At 44.5% G+C, this 24537-nt stretch overlaps 2 protein-coding genes across 6 annotated transcripts in view; one reads left to right on the forward strand and one right to left on the reverse strand.

The window, feature by feature from the left end:
- wu:fc17b08 (ligand-dependent corepressor) overlaps positions 1-9279 on the forward strand; it is a 32772-nt gene extending 23493 nt beyond the window's left edge. For both annotated transcript variants that reach the window (XM_063192006.1, XM_063192007.1), the window contains exon 7: positions 1470-9279. In XM_063192006.1, the coding sequence (XP_063048076.1) occupies positions 1470-7047 (5578 nt within the window). In that variant the 3' untranslated portion in view covers positions 7048-9279. The remainder of the gene's footprint in view (positions 1-1469) is intronic.
- A 66-nt stretch (positions 9280-9345) lies between these two features.
- Positions 9346-24537, reverse strand: part of slit1a (slit homolog 1a (Drosophila)) — a 266121-nt gene continuing 250929 nt past the window's right edge. For 2 of the 4 annotated variants that reach the window (XM_063192010.1, XM_063192009.1), the window contains 6 exons: positions 24407-24537; positions 21247-21377; positions 20319-20518; positions 17938-18226; positions 16642-16853; positions 9346-14772 (listed from right to left, as the gene is read on the reverse strand). The exon at positions 24407-24537 is cut by the window's right edge and continues 98 nt beyond it. In XM_063192010.1, coding sequence (XP_063048080.1) covers positions 14534-14772; positions 16642-16853; positions 17938-18226; positions 20319-20518; positions 21247-21377; positions 24407-24537 — 1202 coding nt within the window. In that variant the 3' untranslated portion in view covers positions 9346-14533. The remainder of the gene's footprint in view (positions 14773-16641; positions 16854-17937; positions 18227-20318; positions 20519-21246; positions 21378-24406) is intronic. The other 2 variants (XM_063192012.1, XM_063192011.1) reach the window with 1 other exon arrangement.

Consider the following 24537-nt stretch of genomic DNA (forward strand, 5'->3'; position numbering starts at 1 on the left):
CTATTTTATGGATTATGGATCAAGGTTATTAAAGCAATCGCAAGACGCCAGAATTTCAATGAGGCAGACCGTATCTGTACACAAAGATCTGAAACGGGCTTAGTTTCCATTTGCTCGTGTTTTTGCAGTTTATTTAATGCATTGTTCACGCCATTAATTTCTCTGGATTTGCTTTAATGCTCATTGCAACCAAGTGGCGTCATGTGATAACACAGACTTTGATTCTTGCACACGACTCATCCTCAGGAAAAAAAAATACACTTTGCATTTCATATAGATAGTTTTCTGATGACAGGAAGAATCAAATAAATTTACCTCATTTCTTTACATTTAAGATATTTGGAGATTTCCCCTGTTTGGCAGATTAATTTCCGAGAGCTACAGTGGCATATACAAGTCAAAAATCTTTAAGATTTTCTTTGTAAATTTCATCGAAATGTTCTTGATGTCAAACCTATTGGGTAATTCCCCTCCGCTGTGAAGTGTTAGGTGCATTCACTGAAGTGCTTGTTTGAATTCACCTCCTTGTCCAGGTTTGATGTTGGCCAAATGGTTATGACGAACTCTGATGCTCACAGTACCTCAGACATGCGATGACCTGTTCACATGCTGAACTTTATTTTGGTTTGTGTTCACTGGCATCCTTTAGTGATGTAGCATACTGGCCCAGTTTTAGGGTGAAAATAATTTATTTTCATGCATTTTCTACAACCACTGTAAGCCAGAATGTTCTCATGCTCCATACTCACACTTGGCAGTGTAATAAGCTGTGTGAATTCTGGCCCTAGCCTTTTGTTTTTCTGAAACGGGCAGGCCAGAGCTTCACTGGACCTCATTTCATATTTTATGTAATTCAATGTTTTGTACTGTAAAATATATTGTGTGTAGGCCCTATGTCTTTTTTTCTTTTCTTTTCCCCCCTCCTTACTTTGGTGGGACATCATGGCGGTAATTGGCAATTTATTATATAGCACTTGCTACTGAATTTGTTTGCCCTTTTTTCATCGTTAAACAAAGATGAAGTATTATTATTTGAAATTGTTGCTTACCAAAAAAGATTTTATTTGTTTCTATTTGTGATGTGTTGAAGTGATTTAATTTTTAGCTTGTATTGTTTATTAATTAGCCTAGCCCTAGAGCATCTTGATTAATGCATGTGAATACAATCGGTGGTTTCATTCACAAAAGAGTGGATCTAACTGTGTTTTATTACACTGGAATATTACAGACCAACTAAAATGAATGTTTCAACATTTTCTTTCAATAAATGTTTATGAGAACTTTAAAAATGTCAGTCTTATTTTTAACACCATTCATAACCTATTGCCTTGCTAACATGGTAAAGAAAGATACTCTGACTTCGAAATTATTTGTCCTGATTCAGATGGGGTTCCTTAGTATTACAAAGCATTGCCAAATGTTGGTGAGGTTTAGATATCTTATGTATATCTTCATCTTATGTTTTGCAGTGCCTCCCACAGCCTGGGTTTTGCACACCCAAGGAATCAACAGTCCACGTCTGACCTAGATCGAGTCATGGCCAAGCTCTGTGGACATCACCAGCGTCAGATAGTGGATGCGCTGGGATATCTGGAGACGGAAGTCAAAGCCGTCAAAGCCATGGCTTCGTCCAGTGTTTCGCAGGTACCTCCAAGAGCAGTAGTAGGCCCACATGAGCGCACACATGTAAGCCCTGTCCGAACACCTCGTCCAGAGACCTGGGACAGTAAGCGTACAGAGAGAGCGCAGCCATTTTCGCCCAAAGCCACATGCAAAACAGCCGGACCGCACACAGCAGTGGAATTCGCTATGCCCGGGAGTAGCAAAAGGGAGGTGCTGGATAGAAGCTACTATGCTGGTTCGCGTAATGTCCGTGGGCCTGGTTTGATTATAGACTTGCGGGGAGATGAGAATGAGGGAGGGAATATTTTATCGTCTCTGCTTACTAGTTCACATGGTTATGAAACTGTGCGTCACCCGTTCCAGTCACCCCAACGAGTCTGTAGTACCAAACCTGAGCCACCCACTCCACCTAAAGACAAGCGGGCAAGCGATCGTGTCCTCTGTGCTAGCACTGCTTCAGAAGAGGTACGGAAAGTTTCTGAAACGACAATGCAAACAGGTAGTCAAGATTTAGATGTCATTGAAGTGCTGCCATCTTCTCAGCCTATCAAGTCACCTCAGCCATCCAGTGAGGGCTTCCCCAGACATGCCAAAGAAATACCATCCCCACCTTCGATATCCCAGCGACCCTGTGCCACTATTTCCCCCAACCCACCCAGAACAGCTAGGAAAAGCAGAAATAGCTCTTTACCTCGAACAAAGGATGGTTCCCTTTACCGAGTTGATCCTGATATCAATTGTGACATTGTATATATTGGGAAGTCTATCACAGAGTGTCATTTGGAACCTTCAAACCGAATGCTACCACGACGGAATGCCAGAAAGAGCATTAGGGGTCACATGTATACTGAAGATTACTTGGAACTAAAAACTGTACGAACGCTGGCCAGGAAGTCTACAGGAAATGGTACAGGCAATTGCCCCTTACCAATGCCAGTCATCACAATGGTTACTCCAAAACAGGTCCTTGCTAAGCCTGACGGTGTTCCCCCAGTTGACATGCCATTCCCTGGAGGAGAATGTGGAGAATCTGTCTCGCAGACACCACCCCCAGAAACCCCCCGAGATAATGAGATGCTTGGTGATGTACTGAGCAGTGTGAGTGATGCCGACATGATTGTAGAAACTAGTCAGACTGGTCAGACAGCAAACCAAGACAAGGTAGATTCTAATACTGAAATGACACCTGTGTTAACTGGCCAGACAACAAGCCAAGACAATGTAGAATCTAATACTGAAATGAAACCTGTGGTACCTAGCCAGACAGCAAACCAAGACATGGTAGATTCTAATAGTGAAATGACACCTGTGGTACCTGGCCAGACAACAAGCCAAGACGAGGTGGATTCTAATTCTGAAATCACACCTGCAGGAACTGGCCAGACAGCAAGCAAAGACGTAATAGATTCTAATGCTGAAATTACACCTGTGATGACTTGCCAGACAACAAACCAAGACGAGGTAGATTCTAATTCTGAAATCACACCTGCAGCAACTGGTCAGACAACAGGTCAAGACAAAGTAGATTTTAATTCTGAAATTGGCCAGACAACAAGCCAAGACAAAGTAGATTCTAACTCTGAAATTACACCTGTAGCACCTGGCCAGACAGCAAGCCTCGACAAGGTAATTGCTAATAATGAAATCACTCCTGTAGTAACTGACGAAAGTAGCTTACCTGAAGATGATGTGATTGTGTGCTCTGAAGATCATAATAAGCAACCAGTACTTGAGCTACCTGTTAGCAATGAGAATAACGACTTACCTGTCAGTGGTGAGCAGAGCAAGGTAGACGATGATCAGACTGTGAACGTTGATGAACAGAGTAAAGTCGCTGACTATTCAGAACCAGTGTCGGAAATGACGAAAGAAGATTTACCACCAGTGTCGGAAATGACAAAAGAAGATTCACCACCTGAGTCCCCAACTCAACCACTTCCTGTTTTGGACGTCAAGGGTGTAGAGGAGAGTGTTGTCAGAGGTGAATCGCCAGCTATGACACAAGTGGATAAGGAGGAGGACCCTGATATGAAGGAATCCACATCTGATGTAAAGTCGGTCGATCAGAATGTTGATTTGGACAATGTAGCAAGTGTAGAACAGTTGGCAATAGAGACATTGCCATTAGAGAGGGGGAACACTGACCAACCCACTCCCACTGATGAGGAGGCCTCTGATAAACGTATTGAGGCTGAATCAAACACACGCTGCAAACCTATTGAAACAGAGATCAAAGCAGTGAACGAGGAGCCCAGTGTGGAAGACACACTTTCAGATATCCCACCAGAAACCTTGTCAGAAAAAGAAACTGTAACGAGGGAGGTATTCAGCTCACCAGATGGCAAGAAACCAAAAAGAATCAGGAAGCCCAGGCGCTTTGGCAGCTCTGACAGACAGTTGCGTAGCAGAGTCTCTGATGCTCAACAAGTACCCCAGACCCCTGAGAAAAGTGCTCTGGTCATAACAGAACAAGCCCCTCTCTCTATTGTCGAACAACCTAAAAGCCCAGAGGCAAAACGTCCATCGAGATCTGTAAAAGCAAAGGCATCAGAAAGTGATTCATCGAAAGCTGACGTACCACAGGGTGCCGAGGTATCTCAGACCCCTGAGAAAAACGATCAGGTCACGACGCCACAACTTCCCGAGTCTGTTGCAGAGTGTCAGAGTCCTGAGACAAAACGGCCACTGAAATCTGTAAAAGCAAAGGCTTCAGAAAACGATCCATCAACTTCTGAAATTAAGGAATCTCAAGAGCCTAGATCCTCTGATGTCCAAGAACTGTCCCAGACCCCAGAGGAAAGCAATCAGGTCATGAGCGCACAAAATTCTAAGTCCACTATTGATCAAAGTCAGAGTCTTGATTCAAAACGGCCATTGAGGTCTGCACAGTTGAAGGCCCCAGAAAGCGTAGCACCAAACGATAACGTTATGGAGAGTGCTACAGCCAGTAAGGAGGAATCTCAAGAGCCTAGCGCTGATAAAGTAAAAACTGAATCAAGCCCTCCTGAGAAAACGGTAGCAGATCAAGCAGTGCAGACTAGAAAGCTTAGGTCAACCCCGGCAAGAAAGAAACTTGATCAGGAGGGAGGGCAGAATATGATTTCTGCATCATCCAGTGCTGATGCTCAGCCTTTAACCACCGAAGAGCAACAAGATACAGAGGCTGTTGTAGAGATATGCAAGGCACTTTCAGACACGACAGCAACACTTACAGATTTACCTGCTTGTCACAGCCCTATTAAAGATACTGTTACAGATCCAGTTGGTCATCAGTCTGTCTCCCCAGCTGTAGCTAGCCCGAGAGTCTCAAGACATATGCCATTGAGAAGCAGGACTAGCCCTGTGGATAGCGATACACTTCCAACCATAGTAAAATCCTCCATAGAAACATGTGAGCCGCTGCCTGAAAAGAGTGATCCTGTTATGGTGGAGGACAACTCACCACAGCCTTCCCAAAGTCCCTCCACAAGTTCTGCTACTGAGAACTCTCGCCACATGCCACTGAGGGGCCGAAGCCAGGGTATTGACAGTGATGGCAGTTCTTCCTCCGCCAATCTCTCAGAGAATCTTAATCGTATGCCTCTGAGAAGTAGCAGTTCCATTAGTGCTGTTCAACCCACCAGTCCTACACCATCTGCCCGGGACAAGAAAGTCCAGAGTTATCCGAGGCCTTCTAAATCTGGATTCCTTTCTTCAGACACAGACTCTGAACCTAGCCTTGTTGGCTCGCCTCTTAAATACAGACCTGCGAGGAGTTCACGAGTTCAGAAAAAAGATGCAGTCATTCATGACGCCTTGCCTGGCACCTCAAATACTGAGCCCACCGTATCACGTTCTTCCAAGTTCTTGGAGGCCATGAACAGAGAAGAAGGTCAGCTTCTGATTGCTAATTTAAATACCAAATTTGATAAAATGCAAAAAGGGTGGGTTCAGATGGACAAGGAAGGGCCACAGGTCTCAAGATCGAGGAACAAAGCCGACCGTTTCAAACACATTTGGAAGAGCAAGCGCAGAATTCGAAAACCCAGACCCTTAGAATCACAAAGATTTTCCCCAGTGCAAATGCTGTTTATGAAATCATTTCATTTACCAAGCATCTGTCGCTGGTTTTTACAGTCCACAGAAACAAAGTCCCTCGTAATTGTCAAACACCTCAACACCCGACATCCATCTGAAACACAGCTGTGCTTTCAAAGCTCCTCGTCTATGGCTGGAACCTCGCATGGTAACTTTCCAAGCGTGCAAGCGGAGCGTTTGAAGAAACACCTGAAAAAGTTTGCCATAGCTTCACCGGTAAAGAGCACGGCCAAGAGTCAGAAGCTCATTGCAGATGCACTGGAACAAGACCCCATCAACATTGAGGGAAAGGACAACCTCCTGTCTACAGCCGCCACTCGCATGTCCACCAAGCCTCACAGTTACATGGGTGTTACTCAGACCACTGACACCCAGAAGGTCACTGGTGCGGTGAAAAACCCAGCAAGTGCCAGGATCTTGAGGAAGTACTCTCACATGCGCGAGAAAATGCAAGGACAGCACAAGTCAAGAAACTTGAAAGACCAGAAGGCTGAACACGAGAAAGCATCCAGACCGAAGGTGTCAACTGCACAAAAACCTGCGCTTCCCAAGAAAAACAACGGAAAAGAAGCAATTGTTGCAAAGAAGGACAATGCATCACAGTCTCCATCTAGTAGGAGGAGTACACCAAGAGCTTCCATCAAAGAAAGCGATAAAGAAAAAGTCTCAAAGTCTACTAGCAGTAAAGTGGTCAGGGAACTTGCTGATAAAGACACCCCTTCACCAAAACGGGCCCAAAAGACACCAATGTCCCCCAGGCCTCAGAGAACCACTGCAGCCACTACTTCAAGCCCAAAAAGTAATAGGCCCACAAACAAAAAAGAGAATCTAACAGAAAAACTTACAAATGCAAAATCTCCACAAACACCATCTCGGAGGACAACCGCATCCACTGCTTTGAGCCCAAAAACAAATGCAAACAAAAAAGACAATGCTGCAGAGAAGCATCCAAATGTGAAATCCCCTCCAACACCAACTCAGAGGACAACCCCATCCACTGCTTTGAGCCCAAAAGCAAATGCAAACAAAAAAGAGAATACTACAGAGAAACGTCCAAATGAAAAATCTCCGCAAACACCAACTTCAACCTCTGATTCAAAGGCAGAAACGAAGAAGCCGGTTGCCGTGAAAACCACTGCGGTTGTAGTCACCTCTCCCCCTGTACCCATGAGTCCTGATTCGTCGGTCGCACAAGACCAAGTGCTGACTAGATCGCAGAGAAAGATGGAGGAAGCACATCGCATGACCACTGAGTCTCCCAAATCGGCTACAAAAAGAGCACAAGATCCTGTCGTAAACGCATCCCCAGCAAAACGTACAAGGACATCGCTCTCGAAAACAAACTGAAGAGCGATTGTTACACATTTATCAGAAGTTTGACTCAGACCGATATAGTCAGGCAGTATGTAAATTGAAGGCTGTTTTTTTCTTTTTTTTAAAGGAGGGCAGGACATGCTTGACATTTTATTGATATATATATAAATGCAGAGAAAGTACACTTTGAAATGGTTTTGCAAAGTTATGAGGTTGTAAATACTGTAATACAAATTTATTTAAATTCCGTTTTGCATGCATTGCGCCCCTCGTTTCCTGTGATTTCCTCTTGTAAGAAACTGTGACTTGCTGCTGTAGGGAGTACAGTGTGCACCTCCATCCCTTTAGACCTCTCGTGCTTGCAAATAGGGCTGAACATGTACATTTGGTAGGACATATTTTTTATTTCCCACAAAGTGGTTTTACTTAGTTGTGTAGCATAATAGTTTAGTGGCCATGCACATAATGAGGTGAAATGAAACAAAACAAAAAAGCAAGCCATGACTGAATAGTGAAGACGACTTTTACACATCGTCTGTGGATCTTTGGAATTGAAAGTATTGACGCGTCTCTTGCAGAGTTGCGACAGCAACATTCAGGTGCCTTATTTTTTTGCTTGTGCAATGAGGTTGGCTGGTTCTAGTTCAATGAGGTTGGCTAGACTTCTTAACCTGTTGCCCAGGCATGTACTGTAAGAAGGCAGAGGCAACGTTCACGCACAGCCCCCTGTTCTTTTCTATGATTTTCCTGTACCGGTATTTTTTTTTTCTAATGAAAATAATTTTTGCGTATGTATAGACAAATGGTCATAATTGTTTTTCCTCTGTAACTTATTTTTCCCTTCCGTTTATTTTTTAGTGTAGGCCGTAAAACAAGCATTAACTGAATATTATTTTTAATAGTAATGACCTACTTTATGGAATAATTTAAAAATCATTGAGTTGAGTTCAACGCTGGCTCATTTTCGTGGTTTAACCCTTTCATGTCTGTATCTTTGCCTCAGTTGGGCCCAAGAAATAAAACATGATAAAATCGTCTATTAAAAAGAAGAGAAACAAAAGAAGTTTCACGATTCTTTCCTTGTACATACTGTGTAAGGTATGAAATATTCTGCTTTTCCAAATAAGGTTCCAATAGGTAATGTTATTAGAACTCTTTAGTACACCTGTGTTTGAGCTTCACTTGTCATGTCAATGTGTCATGCTGTAGCTCAGGCTACGGCCCCTTTGTTGTGTCATAGTATGACATCCAACAGCATGCAGTGGTTTTCCTTTGCATTTAAGCCGTTCAATCGCCCATTAGTCAGCTAAAGATGTTTTTTTCCTGTATGGAAAGCAGTAGACTTTTGCTTGGCTGTGCATGGAGTTTTGTATAGTATAACCGCTCCCTGTCCAAACTCTGTTTTCACTTTCAGACTGTCTCCCCTTAGGCTTGCTGAACCCCCCTCCTTTTTATAACGCTATGCATGGACTGACTAGATGCTGCAGTGAGCTGACTTGCTACCCGCCCTGTTAATTTAAGACGTGCTCCTGAACATTGATAATGTATGAAACCTCTTTAAAGATAGCTCACTGAAGGCGCTTGTTAACAACCGCATTTCTTTTTTCCTTGCCTGCCTGCCTGCCTGTCTCGTTTGTCATCTCCCCAGTGGATGTGTGTTAAGTTATTTAGGATTCTAATTTAATTTAGCTGAGGCTGATGTAAATTATAGATGACCAGCAGACAGACAAGGCTACCAAATACATGGATTCTGTGGTGTGTTTTTAGCAGAGACAGTCTTGCTTAGAATCTCCACTTTTAACAGAGAAACACCCATTCATGGCTACTTAAGTTTACTTCAAGGAATTGTGGTTAACAAATTACCAGTCGTACCAGTTCAGGAGGTATTGTTCACTCTTTAGCAGTGTCTGTGGATATGTGTACCTCGTATATTTGGCGAACAAATATCCCACTATTTGCAATAGCCCAGTTACTATACCCACTTTGGAAATAAAGCAATGGCAAAGTATTTTATTTTAATGATCTTGGCTTTAATTTGGTTTTGAATTAATTGTAAATTGAGCTGTAATACCTCACAAGAGCCAGTATGTGTGAAAATGCAGGCATAGCCTTCCAACACTATACAGTTAACTGAGTATTCATCCTTCTCCTATTTTGTCTTTTGATGTATTTTAAAACGACTTGAGGGTTACATGTGTTAATACACTTGCATTTGGCAATGTTATTCCTTCCTGCTGTGGACATAAAATGTTTTCAGTTCTCACAGCTCTTGCTTCCTGTGTGTTTATTTGCATCATATTGCCCTGATGGTGTCCATAGACATCTATGCCAGTGAATAGTCTATTCAATGCAGAGCATATGCAGTACTGGGTATTCATTTTGTATACATCCAGATGCCCATTTATGAGGGAAAAGTTTCAACATGACCAATGAAACCCCATAAAAACCGTATTCAACTCGTTCAAATTTTCAAGGTGATGTTTACCTCTTCTATAGAGATGTTTCTTTTGCTGAGACTGGAGAAAAAGGCATAAGCCTCTTTATACACACTATCCCTTGTGCAGGGCCAGGTTAACGCACAGGCTAGATGTGGCTGCAGCCTAGGGGCACCCACCTGCCCGGGGGGGCCCTGGCTGGCCAAAAGGGGAGATGGGGGTATGCAGAATCGTGACAAGTGTAGTATTGAAAAAAAAAAATCATCTGCACATATGTTCTTTATACCTTAGCTCGGAATTATGATGCTGGCTATATAATTTTGTCGCCTTCTGCAAAATTTGTCGTCTGCCGGGGGGCCTCCAGCAACATCATTTGCCAGTCCTGTTCTCCGCCTCCCTCTCCCCACTCACTTCCTGTCCCTCTCACTATCCTGTCACAAATAAAGGCACAAAAGCCCTAAATATCTTCAAAAAAAAAAAAAGTATTGCACCGCATGATTCATGCAGTCAGCCTCAACACATTATGCCAAGGTTTGACAGACTGGTCAGAGGAGACACAGTAAAAGCACACACATATTTTTTAATGAATGAAAAGGGTGGATTTTTTTTCAGTAAACATTTGTTGGTGGCACTACATACATTCAGAATTACTGCAATTATCAATTATAACCATCAAATCCTGGAGACTCACGAAAGGAAAGCAACAGAAGCACATCGGTAGGAAACAAACAGTAAACATTTCTTTCACTTGTTCAATACAACAGACACTGCATCGTTTACAATACATGGTTCATGGGAAATAGCTTAGAATGCTGCGAGCGGCTCTGGAACACAGAATCAGATCCAGCCGCCTAAGTAGAGCGCGGCTAGGAAGGACAGACTCTTTATTAAAGACTTTTTTTCTCTTTTCTTTTGTATTTTTTTAATATTCCCCCCACCCGAGAAAGATGGAAGTATATCATGAACATGCGACGCGCTATGAATGGTGTGGGCACCACTGAACAGAGCCAAGCTTGCGTCCATTTCAAAAAGACAAAGCTCTCTTCTTCTTTGAGGGCTGCAAAATTGTCCGTTTATATTGTCCAGTACACAGCAGCAGAGAATGGGAACAGTCACCACCTAACGACCCCCCTCCCCTCCCTTCCCTCCCACCTTGGAAGGAAACAAGGACAACAAAAAAAGGTCAAAGAATCAGAACTGGCCACGTAATATCTATTGTACTGTACAGTGAAAAGTAAACACACTGCTTAAAGTTACCACTTCACAAGTGTAGGACTCCTTCCTTGGTGTTTGTTGTTATTTGTCATGGTGGAAAGTACTTTGCCAAGCTGCCTGCCAGCTGACACCACTGGGCTTTTCAGGCCCACCATAGGCCAGGGCCAAACCACAGGAGTCATGTTTGCACAAAATGAATGTCACTGAATGGACGTCAGTGAAAGAAAAACACTCCCTAACAGTCCATGAGCAAAGGCATGACCATTATTTTTTGGATGGAGACACAAGGAAACCCCCTTACTTGCTCTGTGCAGCTGTGTGTGTGTGTGTGTTCACCGTGTATGTCTGCTGATGGCTTGCTTTTATCACTAAAATGAAAATGACTGATGGTCACCTTAAGTTTTAAACAAGCATCATTACTTACATTGGAACAATAGAGAGTGAAGTATTTAACAAAAGCATCTCCTCTACTAGTAGTCCCCAGTATGGTGTACCCTCTGAAGGCTTCTTCCAGGCCTCATATTGGGTGGAGCGGATGGAATGTGTTCGCCAGAACCAATTACGTCAGTTCCTGACTATTAATGATGTCATCATCAATACCTTTCAGCCTTTCCCCCTTTTTTGACTATTTTACCTTTATTTTTATTTATTTTTTACTCAATCTTTTTTTTTTCATTATTATTGAAAACTGGCAACAAATATTATGCCTTATATATTCTACATCAGGAAAGGCTTTAGATAAAATAAATAAAAAAACACAGACGTTCAAATGAATTAGATGTAATATTCACATGGAAGACAACATATACAATATTAAACATTTTTTTTTTCTAAATCAATACTGCCTCCTATAAAACAAGGTCAGCCATTGGCTACCTTGCTTTGGCCAATTACAAACTAGTTTGTTTGAGCAGTTTGAATAAACAAACAGAGGGGTTAAGGGAGCCTACCAAGTGTCATTCTTCCTTCGTCCACAGACGCTTCCAGAAAACAGATTTACTCTTTAACATATAAAAATACTATACCAAAATGAAATACAAATATATATATTAGAATCTGTTAGGCATTTCTGTATAAAGAGAGGGCTAAAGGAGTTAGGTTACATCAGGAAACAAAAAATACAATCAAAGTAATAAAAAAACGCAACAAAATCATAACAAAATTAGATAAAAACTAAACTGAAATCTGAAATTGAAATAGAAGTGTTTGTTTCTGAAATAATAATAATTATACTTATCATAATAAAAAAGCTCTACACAACCATTTGCAAGGTCTTCCAAACATGCAGGAGTTTGCACTAGTAATACTGCAGGCATTGGGACAGAGCAGTGGTTCGCTGCTCTCTCTCATAAGGGCTTGGGGTCAGGGACTGGGCTTGGGGCTGGAGGTGGGAATAGTAGGGAGTGTTGCTTACATACAAGCCCAATGCTAAGGCAATGACTACGCATGCTGGGACTACTGTATGTATGAATAAGGATATAGCACTGGACGCTAACAGCACAGCTGGAACCACCACCTCGCTTCAGAAAGAGCAGCTCTCGCTACACACATGGTTGTCTGTCTGAGTGTGTGTTTCATTTGGGGCTTGGGATTGGAGTATAGGGGGCTATTCTAAGTTTATTGTTAAAACAACAAAACCTTTCAAATGTAATGTACCTACAGTAGCTCCACAGTATATATGGGAAACCTCCATCACCAAGTAGTGAACTAAGGAAGGCAGATCTGCCAAAAAACTGGGAAAGAGCCCATACCATAATAGACCTACTGAACAGCACCTCGCAGCACTTGGCAGGTCAACCCTAGACATCATTTGAGTCTGCACTAACCACGGGTATGGCCTGGCCAACATGCTTGAAGTAACTAACCCACTTGGGCTAGCCCGGGTATGGCATGGCATGGCCAGCCTTCTTCGGATAACTCATCAGGGGTTGGCTTTAACTCATCGGGGGCTTACTGTGTGGACGGAGGCTGGGCTGGGAGAGGGCAAACATTAGGCCATGCTTAAGAGATCAACAACACAGCAGAAATAACCAAACAAACAAATGAAGCAAGCAAGCAAGCGTTGCAGTCTGTCGCTATGTGGGGCAGAGTCACTGGCAGGTGGCTCTGGTGCGATCTGGCCTGGCCTGGGGAGGGCACGCAGGACACCAAGCTTAAAGCATGGACGGAGGCAGCGCGTAGAGTTAAGTCTGCTCGTGAACTCACTGTTTTTCTGATTTCTTTTCCCCCATCTTCTCATTGTGATGTGTTACTTCTCAACAAACTGTCCATGTACATTCTGACAACAATTACAGCACAGACTTGAGTTTGAAAAAAAAGAAAGAATGACAGTGCAAGGGAGAAAACAAAGACACGCTAAACCAGTTCCAGAAATGAACAGATGGAAGAAAGAGTAGAAAGCCATGGTTGTCACGACGAACGGCATGAATTTCAGAATCCAATGGACCTCCTCCGGCATCTGGACCTCTCTGTATCTCTCTGCCTCTTGCTTTCTTTCTCCCAATGCTGAGTGTGCTTTGAGGTGTGGTGGAGCCAGAGGCTTATGGGGCAGCCCGGCCTCTGTTTAAGGTAAATGTCAGGACTTCAGAGGGAGGATGGGAGGGAGGGACGGGTGGCAATGGACAGCAGGCGGCCTGCCTGCATGTTGTGGGCAAGCGAAGCGGGTAGGCCCAGCGGTGATAGGATGTGTGGGAAGGAGTGGGCAGCTTTGGAGAGCTGGGAAAGTCTGGAGAGCATTGAATAGGATGGGACTGGATTGGATCGTGCTGGGGGCACATGCAAAAAGGTCCTGCGTACTGAAGCATCGCAATGTCTTTTGTTCAGTCTCTCCGCTCGCTCTGTACAAAAAAAGCCTCAGCTTAGCCGAAGCCATCTGTGTGTGTGTGTGTGTGTGTGTGTTTGTGGTTTAATATGTGCCTTCTCAGCGCAGATGTTGTACTTTACATTTACAAATGTATGTCAGCTGTATGTTTTTTTTCCCAATGTGTGTCAAGCGGTGAATTAAATGTTGTCGTACATGTATGCTTGAGCCACAAAAGCCTGAAACTTATGAATGAAACTCAGGAAGAGGAGATGTGGCCCTAAACGGTTCCCTAAGTCCAAGAAAATACAAACATATTCAAATCTTTCATATCCATAAGCTTGACCTTTGACCTCATCGCGTCAAACAGAGCAGCCAGAGAGAAGGCCTCTACCACCACTTCTCCACTGTCCAAAAACAATCTGCTATTACTCTACCACCGCACTAGAGGGCGCTGTTTCCCATCTCAACAAACTGCTTACCAGGAAGCAAACTAGGGGGGGTTGATGGTGGCAATAGAGGCTCTCACGGATGCCTAACAGAGTTATAAGGGCTGAAATCTCAGGCCAGGAGTGTGGGACTAATTACATGGCGCCTGTTCTGAACGTATCAACCTCTCTAGTTCCCCCTGAACTTGGATACAATGCTGCACATACAATGGTGTCTGTTTTCTCTTTGTTTTTTTGTTTTGTTTTTTTGTTTTTGTTCTTTTTGATGATGACAGTGACATTTTTTTGTTCCGCCTCACAGACACCGTACACCGTCGGGAAGAAAGGAGGAAAAAAAATGTTCTATTATACAAACATTGTTGTCCATAATATATAGATAGAGGTTTTATATATATATATTTATATATTTCTGTATACTCTCTTGCACTGGCTCTCTCTCCCTCTCTCTCTTTTGTCCGGTCTCTCTTTCTTCACCCCCCCCTTCTCTCCTCCTCTCCTCTCATCTCTCTTTCCCTGACGTGCTCGCTCTCTACCGCTCTGTGGTGTTGTTTGTTTGTGTGTGTAGTAAAGTAGTAGATGTGGACCGGCGCCCCCGTGTGGTTGGTTGGATGCGGGCGCCCCTACATGCAGCCCACGCAGCCGCACTTGATGCTCTTCTCCACCTCCTCGCTGAAGGTGGTGCCGTCGCTGCACTCGAAGGTGTATTTCCGGCGCTTCATGCGCTGGCTGGCGCAGCAGGCCCCGGCCTCGCAGAAGCCGCTGCACTCCACCCACGACACCTGCCGCGTGGTCTGGCAGATGGCGTAGCCGCGCTGCACCTGGTAGAAGTCCCGCATCGGCTCCCCCCGGCACTCCGACTCTGATGGGGGTGGGGACGGAAGAGGGTAGACAGGGGAGAATGGGTGGAGAGAGGAAGAGGAGGATGGGTGGAGAGAGGAAGAGGAGATTGGGTGGAGAGGGTAGACAGGGGAGAATGGGTGGAGAAAGGAGGATGGGTGGAGAGAGGAGGATGGGTGGAGAGGGGTGGAGAGAAGAGGATGGGTGGAGAGGGGTGGAGAGAAGAGGATGGGTGGAGAGGGTAGACAGGGGAGAATGGGTGGAGAAGGGTGGGTAGGATGCAGGTGGAGGATGGGGTGGGAGGAAGGTTGAAGAGGGAACACAAGATAATGGGTGGAGAGGGTAGACAGGAAGAGCAGGATGTGTGGAGAAGGGTGGAAAGAGGAGGATGAGTGGAGAAGTTTGAGTAGGGTAGAGGTGGAGGATGTTGTGGGGTGGGCATCGGAGGAGGAGGTGTAGAAGGATGGGCAGAGGAAGAGGAGGATGTGTGGAAAAGGGTGGTGTGGAGTGGAGGATAGGTAGGATGGAGGGTGGAAGGGAAGATAGGTAGGGTAGAGGAGAAGGTAAGGCGGGGTAGTAGGTGAGAGAGAGAGAGAGAGATGCAGGGATATTAGCATGACTGGACTGGCCATATAGCACACAGGGCATTTGCTCAGTGGACTGTTGATGAGTTTGGTGTGTTCCTCTTCTCAAAGGCCTCAGTCCTAATGCTGCAACAGCAGACCTCTCCAAAATAGTCAGATATAATAGTATATTTAGTACGCATTTTGGCTGTTGCAGTCAAAATACCTCATATTAGATGCCTAGACATGTCACAGGCTTCATTGTCTCTCTCAATGCTAGTGGTCTTGGTTGAACATACCTGCCTAGGTTTTCTATCTAAGTCCAGCCTGAATATGGTGCTGACCATGTGGGTCAACAAGGTGGACAGTAGTCTTCACAGGCATTCAGACCATTCTTGTTCTTCAAGAACACACATTACCAAGTTACAGTAAACGGCGTCTACTAAAGGATACTGCTGTGAAGTGTGCTGCACCTATGTCGATCTATAATTGAATCTAGCTGTAATCATCAAACTTCATCAGCGTGGCCCAACAGACCCAGTCAAATCCACATGAGCAGATTAAAAATCACATACGCGTATCTCATAATTAGGCCTGCGGTACACATTATAGATACATATATACATATATAAATAGATAAACTTCTAAGTGAGGGCTGTGATTGTTTCACCTTATATTACATTATACTTCGCTGACATGTTTTGCCACCTCTGCTATACAGCAAGTGAGTGTAAGTGTCTCACCTCTGTCGCAGACCTCTCCAGTTTAGATACATAAACGTATCTATATGTATCTATATTATAATAGATGACTATAGATAGAAAAATAGATCGATAGATAGATACCTGTAGATAGATAGATAGATAGATAGATAGATAGATAGATAGATAGATAGATAGATAGATAGATAGATACCTGTAGATAGATAGATAGATTGATAGATCGATAGATAGATAGATAATTTATTATAGATATATTTAACTATAATGGATAATAATAGACTTCTTGGTGACTGCAGGGAGTGACTGTACAGTACGTAAGTGTAAGTGTCTCACGTAGTGGCAGAGGAATTGCACACAGGGCCCCAGGGCATAAACACTGATATGGCCCCTCATATGACCTGCCAAGCTCATAGTAGAGCCCCCACCATCAAAATTGGAGGGCCCAGGGGCAAATGCCCTGCTTGCCCCCACTGTAGCTCCACCCTGTGTCTCACCTCTGTCGCAGAGATCTCTAGTGTAGATACATAACACATATTGTAATGGGTAGATGAACTTCTTAGTGACTATTGCGAGTGATTGTAGAGTAAGTGAGTGAAAGTGTCTCACCTCTGTCGCAGAGCTCTCCGGTGTAGCCGCTCTCGCAGTTGCAGTAGGCGTCGCCGGTGTCAGAGATCTGGCAGCGGCCATGTTTGCAGGTCAGCTTCTTGCAGGGGTTGAAGAGCTCCCCCTGCTGGTTGCAGAGAGCGCCGCGGTAGCCCTCCTGGCACTCACAGCGGTACGACTCCGGGTCCAGAGGGATGCACTTGCCATGCACACACCTGCGGAGAACCATACCGATGTGCCTTAGTAAGAGGAATACACTTGCCATGCACACACCTGGGGAGAACCATAGCAAATGTGCCTCAGTAAATCTAATAAGGTGGTAATTTCGTGTTAATTTCATAGTTATTTCAGGATAATAACCGTTTGTTTTTAGTAACAACAGCAAAATAAGCATACAGTTTCCAGTGCAGTGTGTGTGTGTGTGTGTGTGTGTGTGTGTGTGTGTGTGTGTGTGTGTGTGTGTGTGTGTGTGTGTGTGTGTGTGTGTGTGTGTGTGTGTGTGTGTGTGTGTGTGTGTGAACAAAGTGTCACCGTGCTGCGAGGCATCAGGGTGTCACCACAATGCACAGGAAACTGTATGGTTATTTTGCTGTTGTTACTAAAAACAACCAGTTATTACCCTGAAATAACTATGACATAACTTTGAAATTAACACGAAATTACCACCTTATTAGCGATCCTTGCCATGCACACGCAAGAAAGATTTTCTTGATCTGATAACGAGTCACTTGGTCTAACATAGCCACTTACTCTGGGAAGTCAACGGTGTTGGAAAGAATCTGAGGCAGGGTTTTTCACTTCTACTTTTATTTTTGATCCCCCTAGGATATTCACTTGCTTCCTGTTCTGGTATGGGTGGGCTACCTAGTATACTATATTCACTTACTTGCTGCCCTAACATGGGTGGGTTATGTAGTATGCTATATTCACTTACTTGCTGTCCTGGCATGGGCTACCTTGTATACTATGTCCAATTAGTTGCTGCCCTGGCATGGGTGGGTTGCGTACTATACAGTATTGACTTACTTGCTGCCCTGACATGGGTTACGTAGTATACTATATTCACTTACTTGCTGTCTTTGCATGGGCTACATGGTAAATATACATGGTATATATTCACGTATTTGCTGCTCTGGCAAGGTTTACATAGTACATACAGTATTGACTTACTTGCTGCCCTGGCATGGGTTACATTGTATACTATATTCACTTACTTGCTGTCTTTGCATGGGCTACATGGTATATATTGACTTACTTGCTGCCCTGGCATGGGTTATGTAGTATACTATATTGACTTACTTGCTGCCCTGGCATGGGTTGGCGGCGGGCTGGTCGCAGTGTGGGCCGCTCCAGCCGGGCTGGCAGTGGCACACGGGCCCGGGGGCGGCGTTGGGCTGGCATATGCCGTGCAGGCAGTAGAGCTTGCGGCAGGGCTCGCAGCCGGGCACCACACCGGGCTTCATCTGGGTCTTGGTGAAGTCCTGCAGCTCGTTGTTGATGTACAGGTTCTGGATGCAGCCGTGGAAACTGGAGCCGTTCTGGAGCTGCCACATGCCCAGGGTGGCCGCGGACATGTCCACCGGCATACCTGCAGACGGAGAGGTGGAGCGCAGGATAGAGAGGTGGAAATGGAGGTGGAGAGAGAGAGAGGCCCAAAGATGGAGGAGGAGATAGGAGAGAGAGAGAAGGGGGGAAGGATGGAGATGGAGGTGGAGAGCAGAATAGAGAGAGAGAGAGGCCAAAAGATGGGGGACAGAGAGAGAGAGAGAGAGAGAGAGAGAGAGAGAAGCAGGGAGGGATGGAGACGGAGAGGTACAGAAAGAGACAGAGGTAGAGGAAGAGAGAGAGAGAAGGAGAGACAGACATGGATGGGAAGAGGGAAGGAGAAATTGAGAGAGGGAGGAAAAGAGAAACACAGAGATGAGAAGAGAGAACAGGGCACCAGCAACACACATACACACGTACATAAATACATAAACACAAGACTGCCATGACAGGAATGGAGAGAGCAGGAGGAGGAGGAGGGAGATTTTACAGAGCGCTGTGCTGTGCCACCCGCACAATAGGGTGCAAAGTGCAATAACTATAAACTTTCTCAAAATTGAGTTTACACTGAACATGGCCTTCATTACACTTTCTTTATCTTGTGACAAAGCCTTATGGTCCACATGTGTCCTATTTGAGAGATATTGCTACTGTATGTCAAATTTGCAGCAGTCACTACAATATACAACCTAATACCAAAGCTTTGACTGCATTTGTTCTCTGTTTAGATGTTGGTGTACTAGTTACTGCACTTTGCCTTGGTATGGCAGCTGTGCCCGGGCCTCCCTCAGGACAGGACAACCCCCCCAAAGGTAATTATTCACCTCCCATGGAAATGCTTGACCCAAATGTCTCGCTTTAATTAAAATATCACAATTTATTGGAGGGTTTAATTATTTTGGAGCCTGTTTATCACCGGCTTTGGGTAGGGCATGTTGTTTATTGTTGAATTCAATTAAAGTATGTGGAGCAGCACAGCCGCGTCTTTAAAATATGATGGAAGTAAAACAGTGCACATTCTTGGAAAATGGAGGGGGGGGGGTGTCATGCAGAACTGTCACACGAATACAAACACAGGCACACCAAGACAAGACACAGGACTTCAGAGGACCACACACACACGCACACGCACACACACACACACACACACACACTATTGTAACCAAACAAAACACATCCTAATAGTGCCATGTTTAACCTAGACATGGATGCTTAAGTACATTTGAATAGGGATTTTCACATAAACTCCTCTTAACAACACAATACGCGTACAGACATTCACAGAACACACAAACATACAGAGATAGACGCCCACACATTGGAGACAAAAGGATGAATGTAATCATGCAGATAGTAACAAAGACACCGAGACTGTATCTGTTAGGGTAGCTTATAGCGCTATGGGGGGGATGATGAGGCTATATCTGTTAGCATCGCTTATAGCGCTATGGGGGTGGGGGGCAAATAAGCGCATCAAACAGTGATCCGCAGGCCTGATTAGTCGCTACGGAAACCACTGGTGTGGGGAGGGGTGGTTGGGGGGAGTTCTAGCAAACACAGTCTGTGGTTGGGGGAATCGACTTGGGGGAGGAGAGAGGAGAGGAGAGGAGAGGAGAGGGGGATGGGTCGCGGAGAGGAGAGGGGGATGGGTAGCGGTGGGTATCACAAATTGAAGGAGGGAGAGGTGCGGGGCATACAGTGTGGGTGGGAGAGGGTCGCAGGGTAAGGTGGGGGGTGGGGGCTGCCATAGACATATACATATGCATCTGTATATCTACATACATTGTATATTATACTGTATATAAAGTATATAATAATAATAATGATAATGATAATAAGTATAATAATCATAATAATAATAATAATTAATAACAGACTATTCTACAGTACATACATTAATAATAACATGTATAAAGCACCTCTACTCTACACATACATACATATGTACAAAATACAGACATACGTACTACATATACATACATAAACACAAATGAACACATATATGTCTATGAGCTGGGGTTTTCGGGGGAGGTGCAGGAAGTGAGCGTATCGTAATGAGGGGAATTGGGTTTTGGGATTGGGGTGGGGTGGGGTGGGGTGTGGGTGATTGACAGTAGTGTAAGTTTAAAGAGTGCCTGGCGTGGAGGGAAGAGGAGGAGGAGACTGCAGAGGGCCCCTACCCCCCACGTATAGCAGCGCGTCGCGGCTCAGGGGCCGCGCCCCGCCAAAGCTGTCCATAGTGGTGGGGAGGCCGCCGTCGATGGACAGGTTCACCATCTGCTCGTACGTCACCAGCTCCACCGTGTGGAACTGGCCATCGTTTATGGTTTCCGCACTGTGGAGAGGAGAGAGGAGGGAGAGAGAGGGGAAGGGGGCAGAGAGGGGAAGGGGGCAGGGAGAGGGAGGGAGAGGGAGAGAGAGAGAGAGAGAGAGAGAGAGAGAGAAAGAGAGAAGAGAAGAGAAAGGGGCAGAGAGAGAGGAGGGGAAGTGAGAGGAGAGGAGAGAGAGTCAGAGATACAGAAATAAAGGCAGAGGGAGGGACAGATAGGCAGAAGGGTAGAGAAAGGGTTGGGGGAAGGATGAAGAGATTGAGATGTATGGACAAAGACATGTAGGAGGAACAAAGAAAGAGAGATAGACAGAAATACAGAAGAGGAGGGAGTAGTGAGACACAGAGAGTGAGTGTGAGCGAGAGAGAGAGAGAGAGAGAGAGAGAGAGAGAGAGAGAGAGAGAGAGAGAGAGAGAGAGAGAGAGAGAGAGAGAGCAAAGAGAGTGGAGACAAAGGAATATTAAAGCAATTGAGCGAACAATGGAAAGAAATGAACATTTATCATACAGGCGCATTCCTGCCAGAGTTGTATGAAGCAGATGTAGAAGTACTCTTACAGATGTAATTACAACACTAGTGGTATGATATTACATGGTTTTAAGTCTTCTAGTGTTGTAATGACATCTGTAAGAGTTCTTTTTTCTTCTACTTTATACAACTCTGTTTTCTATCTATATGGCTACTATTTTTATGGCTACTATATTTCCCTCCAGCGTGTCATGCAATGGCCCACCTGTAGATGGCGTTGGCGGGCTGGTTGCCGGGGTCGTAGCTGACCTTCACGTGACCTTGGTACAGCTCCACAGCGATGTGGTCATTGTCTCCGTTATACAGGAGGATGCCATTGTCCTCCGCAGTGGACACCTGTACACACACACACACACACACACACACACACACACACACACACACACACACACACACACACACACACACACACACACACACACACACACACACACACACACACACACACACACACACACAATCAGGCCATGTCAGGGCAACTCTCCAGACAAATACACACACACCAGTTGGCCCACACATACACGCACAACATGCACCTGCACACGTCCCGCAGGCAGATACCAGCTACATGGGCAGTTGCCACACACAAATCCTTGCACAGGGCGGTGGTAGCTCAGGTGGTAGAGGAGCCTGTTCAGCAACCAGAGGGTTACATGTTCGAGCCCTGCTCTACCTGACCCCATCGACGTGTCCTTGATCTAGACACTTCACCCCAAATGGTACCCTGCGTGGCAGCCACTGCAGCCAGTGTGTGAACTTGTGTATGACTGGGTGAATAATGTGAAGTATAGGTATTGTGAAGAATTTTGAGTGCTTGAAAAAGTGGAAAAGCGCTATAGTGGGGAGTGCAGTCCACTTACAATGCAGTGCATTTACAAAACCACCCACCTACACACACTTGAGAAACACAGATGCGCATGTGCGCGCACATACACACACACACACACACAGCTGGCTATGCACAGCGTAATGGAGCTTTTGCCAAGTATCTTGCCAATTACTTGCAATTGTTTCAGCCAAATGCGCCGTGCTTAAATGTTACTCTTGCACTAAATCTCCCATTTTCTTTTTCAAGTGTGACCCCTGCTATGTTCACAATTCCAATTCCCCGAGCCTAATCACTTCATCACACCTGCAGCATGTACGTCTTTGTTCTAATAAAGGGTTTCCATGGTGATATCATGAAAATGGAAACTGACTTGAAGATGTTTGGCAGCAGGGCTGAACTGGGGGGAGAAAGGGGGCCCGGGCACTTTTGGCTTAAAGGGGCCCCTCATAAATAGCGGCGCAGAACTGACTCCCCGGTGGGCCCTGCAGCCTTGTGGGCCCCTATTTTCAGAAAAGTAACAAAAAACATTTTTTTTTAATTTTATTTTTTTAAACATTTCTGAAAATAGGGCCCCACAAGGGTGCAGGGCCCACCGGGAAATGCCCACTATGCCAGATGGCCAGTCCAGCCCTGTTTGGCAGTGATATCTGAAGGTGTCCATTATAACTTCTGGACGTGCTGCATGTGTTCATCATACCTCATACATGCACTAATGTGTGTGTTTAAATATAGTGTGTGGTAGTTAATAGCATCTGTTAGCTGTGGCAGTACATGTTTTTCATTGCTCTAATTCCACGCTTTCACATAAACATGCCATGTAGTAGGCCAGTCTAATTAGTAAAGTAGAGTAATATTATAGAGGAGAGATTCTTTATTTACCACCAAAGGAAATTAAGGTTTTTTTCTTTGTCACAGGGAAACAAAATAGGAATTGCCATCAGCAATGATCATTCGCGTTGTGACGCCAAATCTGTGGTTCAGTAATACTTGTATCACTTAATTTCTGTGTTAAACTGTTGTGTTACACCTTTTGTTTTCTTCTAGTGCTGCTCATCTCCACAGGGGATATAAAATGGGGCATTGTTATAGTGATGAGTGATACCAGTACCGACAGCGTGACATTTGACTGTGGCCTGATCTTTAAATCACAAAGACTTCATTGCATTTATTTTCATTAGGGTGGGGTATTGTATTTAACAATAGGAGATGGTTGGTGTGCATGCTGTTTGTGCTCCAAACATATATACATTTATTTACATTACATTACATCACATTACACTTCACTGACACTTTTATCCGAAGCGACTCACAGATAGTTACAGAGCATGGGTTACAGTCCCTGGAGCAATGTGAGGTTAGGTGTCTTGCTCAAGGGCACGTCAGCCATCGATGATTTTGTAGTTGTAGTAAAAAGTAAGGGTGGGATTTGAACCTGCAACCCCCCTCTGATCTAAATACCAACACCCTAATGATTACGCCATTTTATCCTGCCGTTTTATCCTGCCGTTTTACTGCATTAAAACATGCAATGTTTTGATCCCCCCGGATCTTCATTAGGCATCCCACTGTCTCATACTGGGTGCTACTATTGTTTAACACCTGCAGTTAATTAGGAAGTGTGTGAGCACAACTATTGGCCTTGACAATTACATACCTGCAGTGTGATGTTGTGCCTGTGACCAGATCTTTAGATCGCAGAGACTAATACAACACACTTTGCTCATGCATTTATTTTCAATAGGGTGGGGTGTTATTTTTGACAATATAATACCTTCAGTGAGGTGTTAGTCTGAGGTTTTAAGATTGCTAGACTTACGTATGTCGCTTCATTGCATATATTTTCATTGGAGTGGGTGTAGTATTTAAAAATACACAATGGCAGCTAGGGCTGCACAATTAATCGAAAAATAATCAAAATCGTGATAAAATAGTGAAATCGAACTCATGATTTTAATTGTGACTTAATCGTTGCAATAGTGACCTACTTTTGAGAGCGTCCTTGAAGCCAGAACGTACTGACAGGCTGGTGTTTCTGGCCAGAAATCTGTCCACTTAAGTTTCATGCTATTGCCTTTATATAATTATTACAATTCATTTTATTTTGCTCATCCTGTATGTAATTCATTCTTGGTTATATATCATCTTGATATAATTTTCAAAAAAATCTGCAAAAATCAATAATCGTGATTAATAATCGTGATTATGATTTTGACCAAAATAATCGTGATTATGATTTTTTCCATAATCGTGCAGCCCTACTTGCAGCATGATGTTTGCCTGTGGCCAGTTGTGCTTGTATTTATGTCACCTTTCTGCCAGCAGTGTTTTAGTTCAGAGAGACTTTACTTCCTATAGTGTAGTAGCAGCGTGATCAGATCCAGATCAGGTGCATAATATAGTGTCAGAGTGGGTGTTGTATTTGCCAGTATAAGTGCTACACAAACCTGCAGCGTGCTGTTTCCCTGACACCAGTCTAAAGGTGCATATAGTGTATTTTCAGCTATTGTATTTCCCAGTACGAATACTCCACACATACCTGCAGCGTGATGTTAGCCTGGGGCCAGTTCTTGAGGTCGCTGAGGAGCAGGTAGGAGTCGCGGTCGATGAAGTTGACGCTGACCAGCTTCTCGCAGCGCAGGCCGCCGAAGCCCGGCAGGCACTGGCAGA

This window comes from Engraulis encrasicolus, chromosome 24 (genome assembly GCF_034702125.1).
Source record: "Engraulis encrasicolus isolate BLACKSEA-1 chromosome 24, IST_EnEncr_1.0, whole genome shotgun sequence".
NCBI lineage: Eukaryota > Metazoa > Chordata > Actinopteri > Clupeiformes > Engraulidae > Engraulis > Engraulis encrasicolus.